Below are 15,576 nucleotides of genomic sequence, written 5' to 3'. Positions count from 1 at the left end.
TTTGCCACTAAACTACATCACCAGCCCTTTTTAATTTTGAAACAGGGTCTGGCTAAGTTCTCAGGCTAGGGTTGAACTTAGGAAACTTGCAGTGCTTCTACCTCAGCCTTCCCAGGTACTGGGATTATATGCCATGGTGCCCAGCCCCAATTCTTTTAATTTTTCCATTTTCCAGTTTTAAGATATATAACTATGTCAGTAAAATAAAACTGGAAATACTTTTACTTCCAATAAAATAAATGATTCTTTAAGAGTCAATTGAAGGACTAGGGACATAGCTTAGTGGTAGAACTCTTGCCTAGCATGCATGAAGCCTTGGGTTCAATCCCCAATACCAAAAGAAAAAAAAAGAGTAAGGTAGGCATGGTGGCTTATGCCCATAATCCCAGTGATTTAGGAGGCTGATGTAGGAGGATTATAAATTTGAGGCCAGCCCCAGCAACTTTTTTTTTTTTTTTTTTGAGTACCAAGGATTGAACCCAGGGGTACTTAACCATTAAGCTACACCCTAGCCCTTGTTTGCATTTTATTTAGAGACAGGATCTCACTGAATTGCTTAGCGCCTCACTTGCTGAGGCTGACTTTGAACTCTCAATCCTTCCCAGCAGCTGGGATTATAGGCGTGCACCACCTGCCTGGCTTACCTCATTTAATCTTCACAATATCTCATGTTAGAAGTTGGGGAATTGAGTCCCTTGGAAAGAACTTAAACCCAAGCTACAGAATCATTTGTTATGCTGCAGCTCTACTTAGATGGGTAGAATCATTTCATAACCAAGTTTATTATATTGAGGTTTCAGATTAGTTTCCCTTGAAGTATAGTTGATTTTATACAAGGAAATTGAAGACCATATGAAACAAACTGGAAGATAAGTTGTAGTGTTGTGCTCATTGTTACGTAGGAATTGCTGTACATGTTAGGGTATTATTTTAAATGCAATTCATTTCATTCATTCATTAAAAGGCCAAAGAGTGAAAAACATGTTGAAGTGTTTACATCTTCTTTGTTTATTTGGTTACTTAAAATATGTTTTATCTTCAATTTTTATCGCAGGCAACTTCAGAGTGGACCTTGGATTACCCCCCTTTTTTTGCATGGTTTGAGTATGTCCTGTCACATGTTGCCAAATATTTTGATCGAGAGATGCTTAATGTTCATAATCTGAACTACTTCAGCTCAAGGACCTTATTTTTCCAGAGATTTTCTGTCATCTTTACAGATGCACTCTTTGTGTATGCTGTCCATGAGTAAGTCCGGGGAAATGTCATTCTGTGTGGAGGGTATTGAAAAATTATAGTATTAAATAGATTAACTTGTTCCTGATTTAGAGGAAACAAAGCTCATATAACAGAAAACTATGAGTAAGTATCATGATCAGTCTAGTGTAATCTTACAGAAGAAATAGGGGTGAGGTGGGGTGACGAGGCAGAGGTAGAAAAAGAAATTATAAATGTTGTAGGGGAAAAAAGTAGACCAAGTAGAGTTCTAAGACCATTTCTCCTTGCCAGAATATCTCCACATGCTTTTCTTTCCTTCCTTGCAGCAGACCTCCAGAGGCTTTTGTGACTATCTTGTTCTTTGGGATGCACCTAAGTACACAGTGCATGTATGCTATGCACACGTAATCCATTGTTCTAATCACCAAAATCTGTTCTTAGAAGTTTACAGTCCTCTAAACTCAAGAACTCTTAGTACTTTTAAATGTTACTTCTGGATTCTTTATAACTTAATTTTAAATAAATACACATATGTAGTATATCTTGCACAGTAACTTCCAAATATGTAAGTTTCATTTAATTTTAGCTTTCATCCTGTCATAAAACTTGAACCTGCCAATATGAGTGTGACCGAGCAGAAACTATGTCCATTCAGTGACCCTTGGTATAAATGGATTCTTTCTTTTGGGCAGACCCTCTAGACTGAACCCTTGTCCCAGTCAGGACGAGTCCCTTGGGAATGTTTTAACCTCTGCTTTTCTCATTGAGTAACTCCTGTTTGACCCCCTTTCTTTCACTCTTTATGACCTGGCAAGAGTTGAAAGGAAGATGATTTGTAGTATACTCCTTTTAACTCAAAATATTTGAATTCACGCTCTCTCCAAGCAGAAAGGGAGAAGGAGCAAAATTTATTTCTTCAGCAAAGAAGGGGAAGCAGTTAAATAAATCTTCAAAATTGGGGCTGGGGTTGTGGCTCAGTGGTAGAGCACTTGGCTAGCATATGTGAAGTACTGGGTTTGATTCTCAGCACCACATATAAACAAACAAATAAAATAAAGGTCTATCAACATTTGAAAAAAAAAGTTTTTTAAAAAAAATAAAGATCTTCAAAATCTGTGTGCCCATCCCAGAACTAGGCACTGTGGGTAGATTATTAATTTAATTTTCTCAATTATTCTGTAATTACTATCACTGCTCATGAGGAAACTGAGTCTTCATGAAGGAAAAACAGTGTCCTCTTTAACTGTGTCTATTATTTGTTTATTTGTTTGTTTGCTTTGGTACTAGGAATTGAACCCTGGGCATTTAGCCACTAAGTCATATCCCCAGCCCTTTTTGTTTTTTATTTTGAGATAAGGTCTTGCTAAGTTGCTGAGGCTGACTTTGAATTTGTGATCCTTCTGCCTCAGCCTCCCATGCTGCTGGGATTACAGTCAAGTACCACCACACTGGACCCTTTATTATTTGTTTTTTATTGTTTTTAAAATTAGCCAAGGGACTGGGGTTGTGGCTCAGTGGTAGAGCACTTGCCTAGCATGTGTGAGGCACTGGGTTTGAGTCTCAGTGCTATGTATAAATAAATGAATAAAATAAAGGTTTCTGAACACCAAAAAAGAATTTTTTTAATTAGCCAATATTCAAATGTAACACATTTTTAAACATATTTAAAATAATACATCTTCATTGTCAAATTTTGGAAAAGCATTCACACAAACACAAAGTAATGACCTTTTTTTCTCCCTTCCTTAATTGTCACTATTAACATTTTGATGTATATTACTTTGGTCTCTTTGGTGTCTTAATATAATTTTTACAAAATAAAAATGGGATTATATTGTTTTATTGCCTTTATTGTCACTTAATATATCACAGCATTTAAATGGTACACATTTTTATGTAAGACTTTTTAAAAATTATTATTTGGACAATCAAGAGTTTTAAAGTTTGCAGGGCTGGAGTTGTAGCTCAGTGGTAGAGTGCTTGCCTAGTATGAGTGAGGCACTGAGTTCAATCCTCAGCACCGCATATAAATAAATAAAATAAAGGTATTGTGTCCATCAACAACTAAAAATATTTTTTAAAAAAGTTTCAATGAAGTTTGTAACTTCATTTGGGTGTGTGTTTGAGCCTAGGGCCTTGCACTGCTCTACCACTGAGCTACATCCCAAGCCCCTGCATTTTTTTATTTTATTCTAAAGGACTAAAATAATGTGTGCATTCTCAGTTTTCAAAATCCTTACTTTGGGGTTTTAGGTGACTTTTTATTTTTTATTAAATGAAGACTTAGATTCAGAACAGCATAGCTGAGAAAGACATGGAACCAGCCCTGAGTTCTTTGTCTCTGCCGCCACCTTTATGAGCAACCAAGAATAGCAGGACGTTTTGTCAGTAATGGCTTATAAAATGTACCAGAGTATACTCTGCAGAAGTATTGTGATGTTCTAGTGAAAAATCAAATTTTTTATTTCATTCCTGATCAATCAATAGGTGCTGTAAATGCATTGATGGAAAAAAGGCGGGTAAAGAGCTTACAGAGAAACCAAAGTTTATTCTTTCAGTGTTACTATTGTGGAATTTCGGATTGTTAATTGTGGACCGTATCCTTGATACTCTGTGTACTATTTTCTTATGTCTTCTGATGTGTACTTATAAGATTAAATCTTTTAATAATCATGATCTCTAAATGTGAACTTCTTTTGAAAATTGGCATGAGTTGGATTAATGGGCTCCTAAAACTATGCTTTCTGTCCGTGGAGTCTGGCTGTTGGAACACTTTGTCCCTGAGAAGTTAGTGGTAATATGTGAAAATCTCTTGAACTATTCTTAAAGGACTGGGGATATAGCTCAGTGGTAGAGTACTTGCCCAGCATGCACACAGCCCAGGGTTCAATCCCCAGTACCACAAGAAAATTAAGTCAGTAAAACAATATGCTGATATATACATGAGTGTATATATGTACATACATATACATGCCCACATATATGTGTATGCTCAAATTTGCCAGCTTTTTTCTTTTCTGTTCTTCTTTTTTTAAATTTGGTACTGGGACTTGAATTGTACCATCACATCCAGCTGTCTTGATGTCTTAATTGATTGCTTAAGTGGTATTGAGAATTGAACCCCAGGTGCTTTACCACTGAGCTATATCCCCAGCCTTTTTATTTATTTATTTATTTTAGGCAGGGTCTCACTAAATTGCTCAGGCTAACCTTAAGTTCTCCTACCTCAGCTACTGGTATTATAGGCATGCATCACAATGTCCAGCTCTTAACTGTCTTTAGATTAACCTAATACATATTAAATAGTTCATAACACATTATACTAAATACCTCTTATAGGAAAGGATATCACAGTATTACATGTGGGAGCAGCCAGATTTCATATGTTTCTACTTTCTTGGCTTACTACCTATTAATAGGCAAAATTCTTAAATTCAGAGGATCTTTATGTAATTAAAATCCTTATGATAGAAATCTAATATTTTGCAATTTTCATGAAGGTAGTCTGGTGTAGAGAACACCCGGACTTTGGTTTTAGTCTGATCTAGACTTAAATCATTGTTATGTTGTCACTATAACTTTAGGACCATAAATAGATTTATTTCCTTATCTCTAAAGAGGGTAATTCTGCCAGGAGCTTTAGTGCATGCCTATATTCCCAGCAGTTTGGGAGGCTGAGGCAGGAGAATCACAAATTCAAGACCAGCTTCAGCAATTTAGTGAGATGCTGTCTCAGAATTTTAAAAAGGGTTAGAAATGTAGCTCAGTGGTAGAGTGCCCCTGGGTTCAATCCCTAGTACTGGAATCAGTCAATAAATGATCATCTTAAATGCCTCACAGATTCATTATGAAGTTTAATAAATAAGATCATGTATGTCAATGGAATATTACTCGGCCATAAAGAAGAATGAAATTATGGCATTTGCTAGTAAATGAATGGAACCAGAGATTATCATGCAAAGTGAAATAAGCCAATCCTAAAAAACCAAAGGCCAAATGTTCTCTCAGATATGTGGATGCTAACTCACAATAAGCAGGGAGAAGGAAAGAATAGAAGTTAACTGGATTAAACAAAGGGAATGAAGGGAAGTGGGGGAATGGAAATGGGAAAGACAGTAGAATGAATTGAACATAACTTTCCTATGTTACCAGTGTAACACCACATTATGTACAACCACAAAAATGGGAGGTTATACTCCATGTAGGTATGATAAGTCAGAATACATTCTACCATCATGTATAACTAAAAACGACAAAACAATTTTTAAAGATTTTGTATGTACTTCGAACAATGTAATGCTGCATGCTAGCAGCCTTAAATGGCTATTAGGTCCCTCCATTTCTCATCCCTGACTCTGAAAAACAAAACAAAATGTAAACCAGTGGGTGCACACCTGTAATTCCAGCAACTCAGATCACTATGGCAGCAGGATCACAAGTTTGAGGCCAGCCTCAGCAATTTATCCGGGCCTTGTCTCAAAATTTAAAAATAAAAAGGATTGGGGGAATAATTCAGTGGTAGACTTCTTGCCTCTGGGTTCAATCCCCAGTACCAAAAAAATCAAAACAAAATAGAAACTTCTTGTACCTTAGTGCTGAGCCTTTAAGGTAGGAAAAAACATGGGAAAGGTTCTGTTTTTCTTAAACATTAATTTTAGATTTTTTTTTCAGGAATTAACTCTTTATAGAAAACATTTATGAGAAGTCTAATAGTAGTATGTTTGTCTTTAATTTACCTTTAAGGAAGCACTTGCAATTTCTATATTCATTTGTCTGTCACTGTTCATTATGAATTTGCTATCTTCTGTTGTGTTTCCTTGACGTATGTCCAGATATTCATTTCCAGTACAATGGATTTCTGTTTGGATTAATGCTGCTCTCTGTTGCACGGTTGTTTCAGGTAAGCACCAAGTGCTTAATTAGATTTTTCCCCCTTTAATTTATAGCTTAAGACATCATAGTGGGTTAAATTATTTGATGCCCTGTTTAGAGTTACCAAGTGCTATAGACATTTTTATTGGGTATTCTCACAAATTCCATGTTCTCTTTTGACAGATGAGAAAGTTGTACTCTAAGAACTTTTAGAGTGAGGGAGGCCTGACTTTAGGGAGTTCTGTGTTTGGTTGATATCGTTTCCATAGGAATGAGATCTCCAGCAGTTTTCACACTGTGGTAACTGTGATGGCGATGCTTCACCATAAGAGTCTGTAGAATAGTATAATGAAAAACAGAAGAGCTGACCTGAGATCCTGACTAACACTAATGGGTACCCAAACGTATTGGCTGTTTCAGATGAGTTACATGTGATGTCTGACAGAGTCTATCTTACAGACATTCTGTGAAGTTGTCTTGCTATTCTCCTTGAATAGAGGAAGAAATCAGAAATTCAGATTTCTAGGCCACTCTTCAGTTCTGGAACTGGTGTTTAGGAATCTCCCAAGAATTTTGTTAAACCATCAGGCTTGGGAATCACTGCCCAAGGCCAAGTTGTTGAACCATCTTAGCGTTGGTTTTTCTCATCCATAGAAATGAAATTTACCCCTTTGTTCTTTTTTTGTAAAATATGGCTCCCTATCACAGGGACTTTGGAAAGATCAAATTTGATGTCTGTTTAACGTTATTTGTCAGCTGTAGGGGCTGGGTGTAGCTCAGTGGTAAAGTGTTTGCCCCAGCGTGTGCAAGGCCCCAGCACCACAAAAAAATAAATAAAATTTTAAATAAAGTTGTCAACTCTAAATGTCTAGACAAACTTTTTTAGCAATAAAAAGCCATGAAGTGCATGAGCATGTTAGTGTTCAATGAATGATTATTGGATGGACGAAAATTTGTAGAATCAACTGGACTTTATCTGGATTTTAAATTAAGTTATGAAATGGTGAAGAGAGATGTGGAAGCATCCCATTCTATTTCCTTATTATTCCTAAACTTATTTATTCTAGAGCACACCTGATAAGACAGTGAGAAAAGGATCTTGGCCTTTTATGATCCCTTTGGCAGTTTCCCTTACTGAACACCAGGACTATTACTACATTTGATCTTTCCAAAACTCCTGTGAGGTAGGTAGAATTCAGACTTCTTTAATTGTAGTTAACTTGTTTTTATTGTTGTTGTTTTGTTTCCTAATCAGAATACCTGTACTTCTCCTAGGTAATTTGTTAGGATCAAGTGCTGTACCTGGTACCTTCAACCTGATAACAGGCTACCTGATATGTAATATAAGATTTAGCCAGATATGGTGGCATGTGCCTTTAGTCCCAGCTACTCTGACAGATGAGGCAGGAAGATCACTTCAGCCCAGGAGTTCAAGACCACCCTGGACAACATAGCAAGGATCCATCTCAAAAAGAAAAAAAAAAAGATTAAATTTTTTTATCATAGCATCATATATATATATATATATATATATATATTTTTTTTTTTTTTTTTTTTTTTCCATTCAAACTCTCATTCCCAGCTCCTCTTTGGAAATTCACCTATTATAAAACTTTTTAAGGGGTGAAGGTAATTGAATTTGTTGGGCTCTAGCTCTGTGTTATTACTAATGATACGTCCTGTATCTCAGCATCAGGCTTGGTACTTAATAAATATTTTTTCAAATAATGAATTTATGAACCCACTAGGTTCAGTATAAAAAGCTAGTTTGAATCACTTGCCTGTGTGCTCCTTATATTGCCTGTAAAATATTTACATCCAGTTTTTTAGACTTTTTTAACTGTACTAGAGATTGAATCCAGAGCTTTACACATTCGATGGAAGCATTCTACCCCTCAGCTATATTCCCAGCCATGTTTTCGTGTGATTTAAAATTTTTTATAATAAAAAGTTTTTTATAACTGGAGTCATAGCTCAATGGTAGAGTGCTTGCCTGCTATGTGTGAGGCCCTGGGTACCATCCTCAGCACTGCAAAAAGAAAAAAGAAAAAATCAGCAATACAGAAGTAGAGAAAATAGTACAGTGATCTGTACATACATGTGAGATTATTTTTAAATATATACCAGATAGCATATTTCATTTGTATTTTAGAATGTATTTATTTTAAAATTGACATGTTTTAGCTGGGTACAGTAGAGCAGGCCTGGAGTCCCAGCTATTCAAAAGGCTGAGACAGGAGGATCATTTGAGCCCAGGAGTTCAAGGCCAGCTTAGGAACACAGCAAGATCCCCATCACCCCAACAAAACAAAGTAACAATACCTTTTTTCTTTTTGGGGGAAGCAGAGGTGTTGCTGAGAATTAAACCCAGGGCTCACATGTGCTAGGCAAGCACTCTTACCACTGAGTTAAATCCCTACCCCCTCCCTTTTTTTTTCTTTGAGACTGGTTCTCACTAAATTGCCCAGGCTGGCCTCGAACTTGTGATCCTCTTGCCTTTGTCCCCTGAGTAGCTGGTATTACAGGTGTGTGCCACCGCCCCTGGATGCTTTTCTATTTTTCAATAAAATTTTGTGAGTAATCACAAAAGTTGTAAAAATAGCTCAGAGTTCCAGTGTACTCCTCAACCATTTTCCCTTAATGTTACCATCTTATATAACCATTCATCAAGTCCAAGAAACCAACATTGATTCATTTGAATCTCACCAGTTTCTACTCTTGTCCTTTTTACTCTTTCAGGATTCAATCAAGTATACCACATTATTGCTTTTCTTTTACCTTGAGTTTTAAAGTAATAGTTCCTTTTTCAATCTTCTAGAAAAGGCATATGGAAGGAGCATTTTTCTTTGCCGTTCTCCTACATTTCAAGCACATCTACCTCTATGTAGCACCAGCTTATGGTATATATCTGCTACGATCTTACTGTTTCACTGCAAGTAAATCAGGCAAGTTTTACTGATAGCAAAATGTTTTTTTGTTTTTTGTTTTTTTTTTTTTCTTCCCTTTAACTGTATTCACTTACTGGCTTACTTTACAAGAGAGAAGTACAACAGATTTTCCCAATTTATATTATGATCCTATTGACCCTTTACCCATCCTGACTTTTCTTTGTTTTTATTACATCATAAAGATAAAAAGCCCAAAGGGCATACTTCTAGTTATTATTGGGTTATAATTCTCCATGCTTCTGGTTAATGGTAATGTTCCTTTTCTGTAGATGGATCTGTCCGATGGAACAGTTTCAGCTTTGTCCGTGTCATTTCCCTGGGACTTATCGTTTTCTTAGTTTCTGCTCTTTCACTGGGTCCTTTCCTAGCCTTGGTAAGCCTTTTTATTTTTTTCTTCCTTTTTTAAAATAAAGTAATTTATGTGTTTGTCATTGTTTAGAAGAAATTATAAAGCCAGGAATTATATGAAGTAAAAACTACTCCTTTCTTACCCCTGCCTTTTTTGACTTTCACAAAGATAGGGTAGTATTCTTTCAGACATTGTTGTGCATATTCAAATATATATTTATATGTTAACTGTATATTATACACACAGATATATACAGTCTTGATCCTCATTATTTGTGAATTTTATATTTTCAAATTCACCTACTTGCTAAAATTTATTTCTAACCCCCCAAATCAGTACATTTGCAATCTTTCATATGCCTAGAATAGAATAGATGTTCAAGTGTTTTTCTTTTTTCCTGTCATTCTCCACCCTGAAATCAGTTTTAAGTCTTAATAAAACTGAAAAGTGACATATCTCTTATAGAGTTCCCCACTCCCCTTCACTCCAGTAAAGTTGGATGAGCTGCATTCTGAATTCTCCTTCACACCTAATAAATTCTTTTATTACTCTGCTTACTTCATAATAGTATGAACTTGTATTCAGAGTATTCTTATATGTCTTGCCCCATTGACTGGTTGAAAAACATAGATAAAAAAGTCTATAAACTGCTCAGGATCATACAACCATTTCCTCGAAGGAACAAACTGGAACTAGACCTTATAACTCTACATACTGTGCCATAGACAGCTTTCCAATTCCACTTTTGAATTTGGGAAAAATTGATGACTGTTTAATCAGTTTTACTTCTTTTTTCAACAGAACCAGCTGCCTCAAGTCTTTTCCCGACTCTTTCCTTTCAAAAGAGGCCTCTGCCATGCATACTGGGCTCCAAACTTCTGGGCCTTATACAATTCTTTGGACAAAGTTCTGTCTGTCATTGGTATGGTATCATCTTTTCAAAACTTAGACTATGAATATTGATAGGACTGGTCATGTCAAGAAATTTGTTGTGAATGTGGTTGAATTGTTTTTTCTCTAGTCCTACATTAAACTTTCAGGATCAACAGAGGAAGCTTTTCTTGGGATTGAAGTTTAGTGCAGTAAACAGATTGGATTCTTTAAAAAAGCTTCTTCTGTGGGCTAGAGTTGTGGCTCAGTGGTAGAGCACTTGCCTAGTATGTGTGAGGCACTGGGTTCAATTCTCGGCACCACATTCAAAAATAAATAAAATAAGGGTGTTGTATCCATCTACAACTAAAAAATAAATATATATTTAAAAAAAAAAAAAAAACTCCTTGTGGAAATGAAATTCTTTCCTTGGGAAAAAACAAAATATTTAGATACTTCAGAGGTAATTTTTGCCTTAAGTAAAACATTCAGCAGAATTAACCCTACTTTTAAACTTAAATAGAAGAAGCAAGAATAGAGAATGTGTAAATTGTGGCTCTGGATATTAAATCAATAAGGAAAAAGATAACCGTGCATTTTAGCATGAGATAAAAAGAAATGAAAAGCCCAGGCTATACTTTTTCTTTTCCCTTTTTAATTTTTTTCCAGTTCTGGAGATTAAACCCAGTGATGTTTTACCACTGAATTAACATCCCCAGCCCTTTTGTTTTGAGACAGGGTCTCACTAAGTTGCTTAGGGCCTCACTTAGTTGCAAAGACTGACCTTGAACCTGAAATCCTCTTGCCTCAGCTTCCTGAGCCCCTAGAATCATAGGTGTGTGCCACCATGCCCGGCTTTCTTTTTCTTCTTGAGATGAAATCTCACTGTATTGCCAAAGCTGATATTGAACTCTTGCGTTCAAGTGATTCTTCTGACTCAACTATCTGAGTGATGGGACTACAGGTGCATACCACACCTGGCTTAGGCAAGGCATTTTATGTTTGGGTTGTAATGAAAATTACTGTGCACCTTGAGATGGTTCTGTTAAAAATAACTCACTATGGAATAACTCACTGTCATTCATTAATCTAACCCACCTTGGTGGGAAAAAGCAGAGCCAAAAACTGTGGTCCACAAACATTTTGTGTAATATGCCAGCTACCAAGTATTTTAGGATGAGTAGGTCACATACACAATGTTTTTGTTTGGTTGTTTGTTTGTGTCCAGTCCTTTAAAAATGTTAAAAGCAAGGGCAGGTCATGTAGCTCAGTGGTAGAACACTTGCCTAGCATGCACAAAGCCCTGGAATCAGTCCCCACTGCCACAAAGAAAAGGAGATGCCAGACACAAAAGGCTACATGTTATGTGATTTCATCTGGGGTTGGGGATATAGCTCAGTGATAGAGCATTGACCTAGCATGTGTGAGCCCCTGGGTTCAATCCCATCACCTACAGTAAAATTCAGAATGTAGTGGCACACATCTGTAGTCCCACCTACTTGGAAGGCCAAGGGACGCTGAGGCAGGAGGATCACAAGTTCAAGGCCAGGGTGGACAATTCAGCAAGACCCTGTCTCAAAAAAAATAAATAAATAGAAGGCCTGGGATGCAGTTCAGCAGTGGAGCGCTTGCCTTGTATGCACAAATTCCTGGGTTCAATCCCAGATACTACTAAAAAAATTAATTAATTAAATACCAGTAAGAGCATAAAAAACCACTCATAGCTTCAGTACTATGCAAGAACAGGCTATATGTGGTCCTCAGGTTGTAGTTTGTTGACTTCTGATCTAATAACGTGATGACCTAGCATGAAGACCCATCTGTATAATTGCTGGCTGTATGACGTTGCCAAGTCATTTGATTCCTCTGGTCTTACTTTTCTCTCTACTAGGGGGATTCTAGTACTTCATCTGTTCCTACACAGCATGTATGAGTACCAAAAGCAAGATTAAGGAAGTGCTAGGTTATCACAGCAGGGACTTACAAGCCAGACAGATCCAAGTTCAGTTCTACCACCATCTTGTGACTTTGAGCAAGTTACACCACCATTCATCTTTGCCTTGAGGAACTGAAAGTCATAACTGCAAAGTCCTTGGCACATGGTGATGCTTAATGTATGGTAGCTGCTATTACTGATATTGTAATATACTTTATAGGAAATCACCATTTGGTATTATCCTTCACTCACTCACTGTGATGTATAAAGCTTTCTTACAAAGTAATTTTGAATGTTTGTGTTTAAAAAAAGTTTTAAACAGCCTCCATAGTATGAAGTACAGGGCCAGTTGCCTTGTCTGAACCAAGAAACTGCTGTAGCCTACTTTGTATATCTGCCTCCTCAAAGATGTCTCACTTGGAAAGTCAGTGACAGGTTAGGCAACTGCGTTGCAGGGAAATAGTTTTTAGCTTTAGTAGAGAATCAGCAGGTTGAAGGGGACAGAGAAAGGAATGAATAAGCAGAAAATATTTTTAGTAGTCTACATCTTTCCCTCAAGATTTTTAGTGACATCAGACAGGACTTTACAGGCACTCAAACAGTCCATGACTGTCCTGTTACCCTGTGCTTGTTTGGGAAGGAACTTGCATCATCATTCCAGACTTTACACAATACCTGTCCACAAGGTTCCTGTAGACCACCACAGTTCCCCATTCCAATGCAAATGGCTGTTTTATAGATTATAATCTTTAAGTGAGAGGCATTCTGCCAGAGGTGGGATAGCAAAGACTTAAATGCATGAAATCTTGCTTTAAGCAGCATGAAGATTTAGTAATTTTTTTTCTCAAGATAATTATTTGTAAAATATGGAGTTCCATTGATTAAAAAAAAAAAATACTTACTCTATAGGTTTGGAATTGAAACTTCTTGATCCCAAAAAGATCCCTAAGGCCTCAATGACAAGCGGTTTAGTTCAGCAGTTCCAACATACAGTCCTTCCCTCAGTGACTCCCTTGGCAACACTCATCTGCACTCTGATCGCCATATTGGTAAGAATTCAGTGGGTGTTGAGTTTTCTCTACTTTTCTGTTGTGTGACTGATTGAATTTCAACTTGAAGCTTTTCAGACTGTGGGGTGAATACCACAGCTGTAATCCTGCAGACTGAAGCATTTCCTGGCAATTCTTAGAGTAACTTTGTACATGGTAAGGAAAGATTGCCAATGAAGTCTCTGCAAGATTCTTGCCAGTGGCTCTTAGACCATCTGTCCACCCCGAGGTGAGGAAAAAGAAAAGCCCAGAGAGAAGACATGAACCATGCCTTCTGGAAAGGAAATCTTTGTGGCAGAATCATCCAGATTTTGTTTTGTTTTTCTCATCCTTGGCTAAATGATCAGCATTCCAAATATGTCTAGATGGCATGGATATTTTGTCTTGATGTAGATAATATCTGAGAGAGTCAACAGTAGCTCTTTGCACATCAGTTAAGTCTGTTGAGTCAGATGCTATTAGAGCCTTCATTCATTGTTAGTGATCATGGTGACTTTCAATTTTGTGATGTAATTTCAGTAGAATTCCAATAAATTCAATCCTCTTGATAATTATACTCTAATGTTCATTTTCAAATCTGTTTGCAAGACACCTGACTCCACTTAAGTACATGGCAGTACTGGTATGTAGGTAACTAAGCTCTGCTAGCCTGCTTGTTCACATGTTTTAACTGAGGTCAAAACCTTTTTTCAAAAATCTTAACCTTGGAATTCTGCTGCATAGAGAAGCAGTAGTTTTATTATAAATTATACTCCAGCCCACAAAGGTAGATATTTGCTTATTAATGTGGTAACAACTAATTTACTAGCCCAAAAATACCTGAACTTTTGTAGTTTGACCTAATAGATTCAGTGAAAATTAATTATAAAGGTATAAATCATTATACTATATACACCAAATTTGTCATTTATTAATTTTGATAATTAGAATTAATTTTAAAATGAGTTAAATATATGCTTCCAAATGCCTGCTTATTCTGAGTAGTTGCTTTCATGTTAATATTTGGTGGACTAAAGGGCTGGGGTTGTAACTTAGTAGTAGAGCACTTTACTAGCACTTATTAGGCACTGGTTTGATCCTCAGCACCACATAAAAATAAATAAAAAATAAGATAAAGGTATTGTATCCATCTACAATGTAAAACAAAACAAAGATTCTATTTTTAAAAAATATTTGGTGGATGATGCACACAGTAATGAATTATACCAACTTAATAGAGAATTGTCTAAGTCTACTGTTTTTCAGTGATCATACAAATTACATTTGCCTGATCACTGTGAAGCTGATTTTAAATGATACTGAAATTTTATCTTTGCCTGTTGTTTCTAGCCCTCCATTTTCTGTCTTTGGTTTAAACCGCAAGGGCCCAGAGGCTTCCTCCGGTGTCTAATTCTTTGTGCCTTGAGCTCCTTCATGTTTGGGTGGCATGTGCATGAAAAAGCCATACTCATTGCAGTTCTCCCAATGAGGTAAGCAGATAGCTTAGTCAGCATTTCTGGCATATTTCACATTATCTTGCTGTTTTCCTTTTTCTCTGCCCCTTTTTGTGTTGTTCAGTGGGCTAGGCAAAGGCAAAGGACAGATTTCCTCTAGAATAGGACAGGAATGCTTACTTGGTGTCCTTGGGCCCATGAAGGTTCTGAGATATGCAAATGCATATATTATTTCCATATTTTTTGGTAGAGGTACTGTAGTGATTAAATATCATGGTAGGTGTGAATGTTGAGAAGCAGCATGGTTTGGAAAAAGCCTGGGCTTTGGCGTTATCACCTCTGTGAAAGTAAAATGCCATGGTTCCTTGTTAAGTGTTAGTTAAAGTGAGAACTGAGTCCATTCTGAAATAATTCTGTAATGTTTAGATTACAGAATTAGTATTTTTCAGTATCGTTTGTTTTATTTATTCTTTTTTTTTAACATTCTTCCTTTTGAGCCTCTCAGTAATCTTTAAGATATTAGAATAGCAGGGCACAGTGGCATATGCCTGTAATCCCAGCAGCTCCTGAGGCTGAGGCAAGAAAATCTCGAGTTCAAAGCCAGCCTCAGCAAAAGCAAGACCCTAAGCAAATCAGTGAGCCCTGTCTTTAAATAAAATACAAGATACAGCTGGGGATGTGGCTTAGTAGTCAAGTGCCCCTGACTTCAATCCCTGATAACACATAAAACAAAAAAAGATAATTAGAATAAATGTATCATCCCCTTTCATCTACAGAAACTAGGGCTCAGAGAGTTTGTGAATCATCCAAAACCACACAGCTAACAAGTAGCAGTTAGGACTTCATCCCGATCTTTTGATGCCAAATATCATCTTTTCACTGTGCTATGCTAAAAACAAGC

At 36.7% G+C, this 15,576-nt stretch overlaps 1 protein-coding gene across 4 annotated transcripts in view; it reads left to right on the top strand.

The window, feature by feature from the left end:
- Alg8 (ALG8 alpha-1,3-glucosyltransferase) overlaps positions 1-15,576 on the top strand; it is a 28,244-nt gene that overhangs the window by 8,755 nt on the left and 3,913 nt on the right. For all 4 annotated transcript variants that reach the window (XM_047518251.1, XM_047518250.1, XM_047518253.1 and 1 more), the window contains 8 exons: positions 1,055-1,248; positions 3,706-3,815; positions 6,051-6,118; positions 8,909-9,035; positions 9,308-9,411; positions 10,189-10,309; positions 13,103-13,242; positions 14,572-14,711. In XM_047518251.1, coding sequence (XP_047374207.1) covers positions 1,055-1,248; positions 3,706-3,815; positions 6,051-6,118; positions 8,909-9,035; positions 9,308-9,411; positions 10,189-10,309; positions 13,103-13,242; positions 14,572-14,711 — 1,004 coding nt within the window. The remainder of the gene's footprint in view (positions 1-1,054; positions 1,249-3,705; positions 3,816-6,050; positions 6,119-8,908; positions 9,036-9,307; positions 9,412-10,188; positions 10,310-13,102; positions 13,243-14,571; positions 14,712-15,576) is intronic.

The sequence above is a fragment of the Sciurus carolinensis genome, chromosome 11 (genome assembly GCF_902686445.1).
Source record: "Sciurus carolinensis chromosome 11, mSciCar1.2, whole genome shotgun sequence".
Lineage (NCBI taxonomy): Eukaryota > Metazoa > Chordata > Mammalia > Rodentia > Sciuridae > Sciurus > Sciurus carolinensis.
Note: the sequence above shows the minus strand (reverse complement) of the source record. Positions and strands in the feature narration are given on the sequence as shown.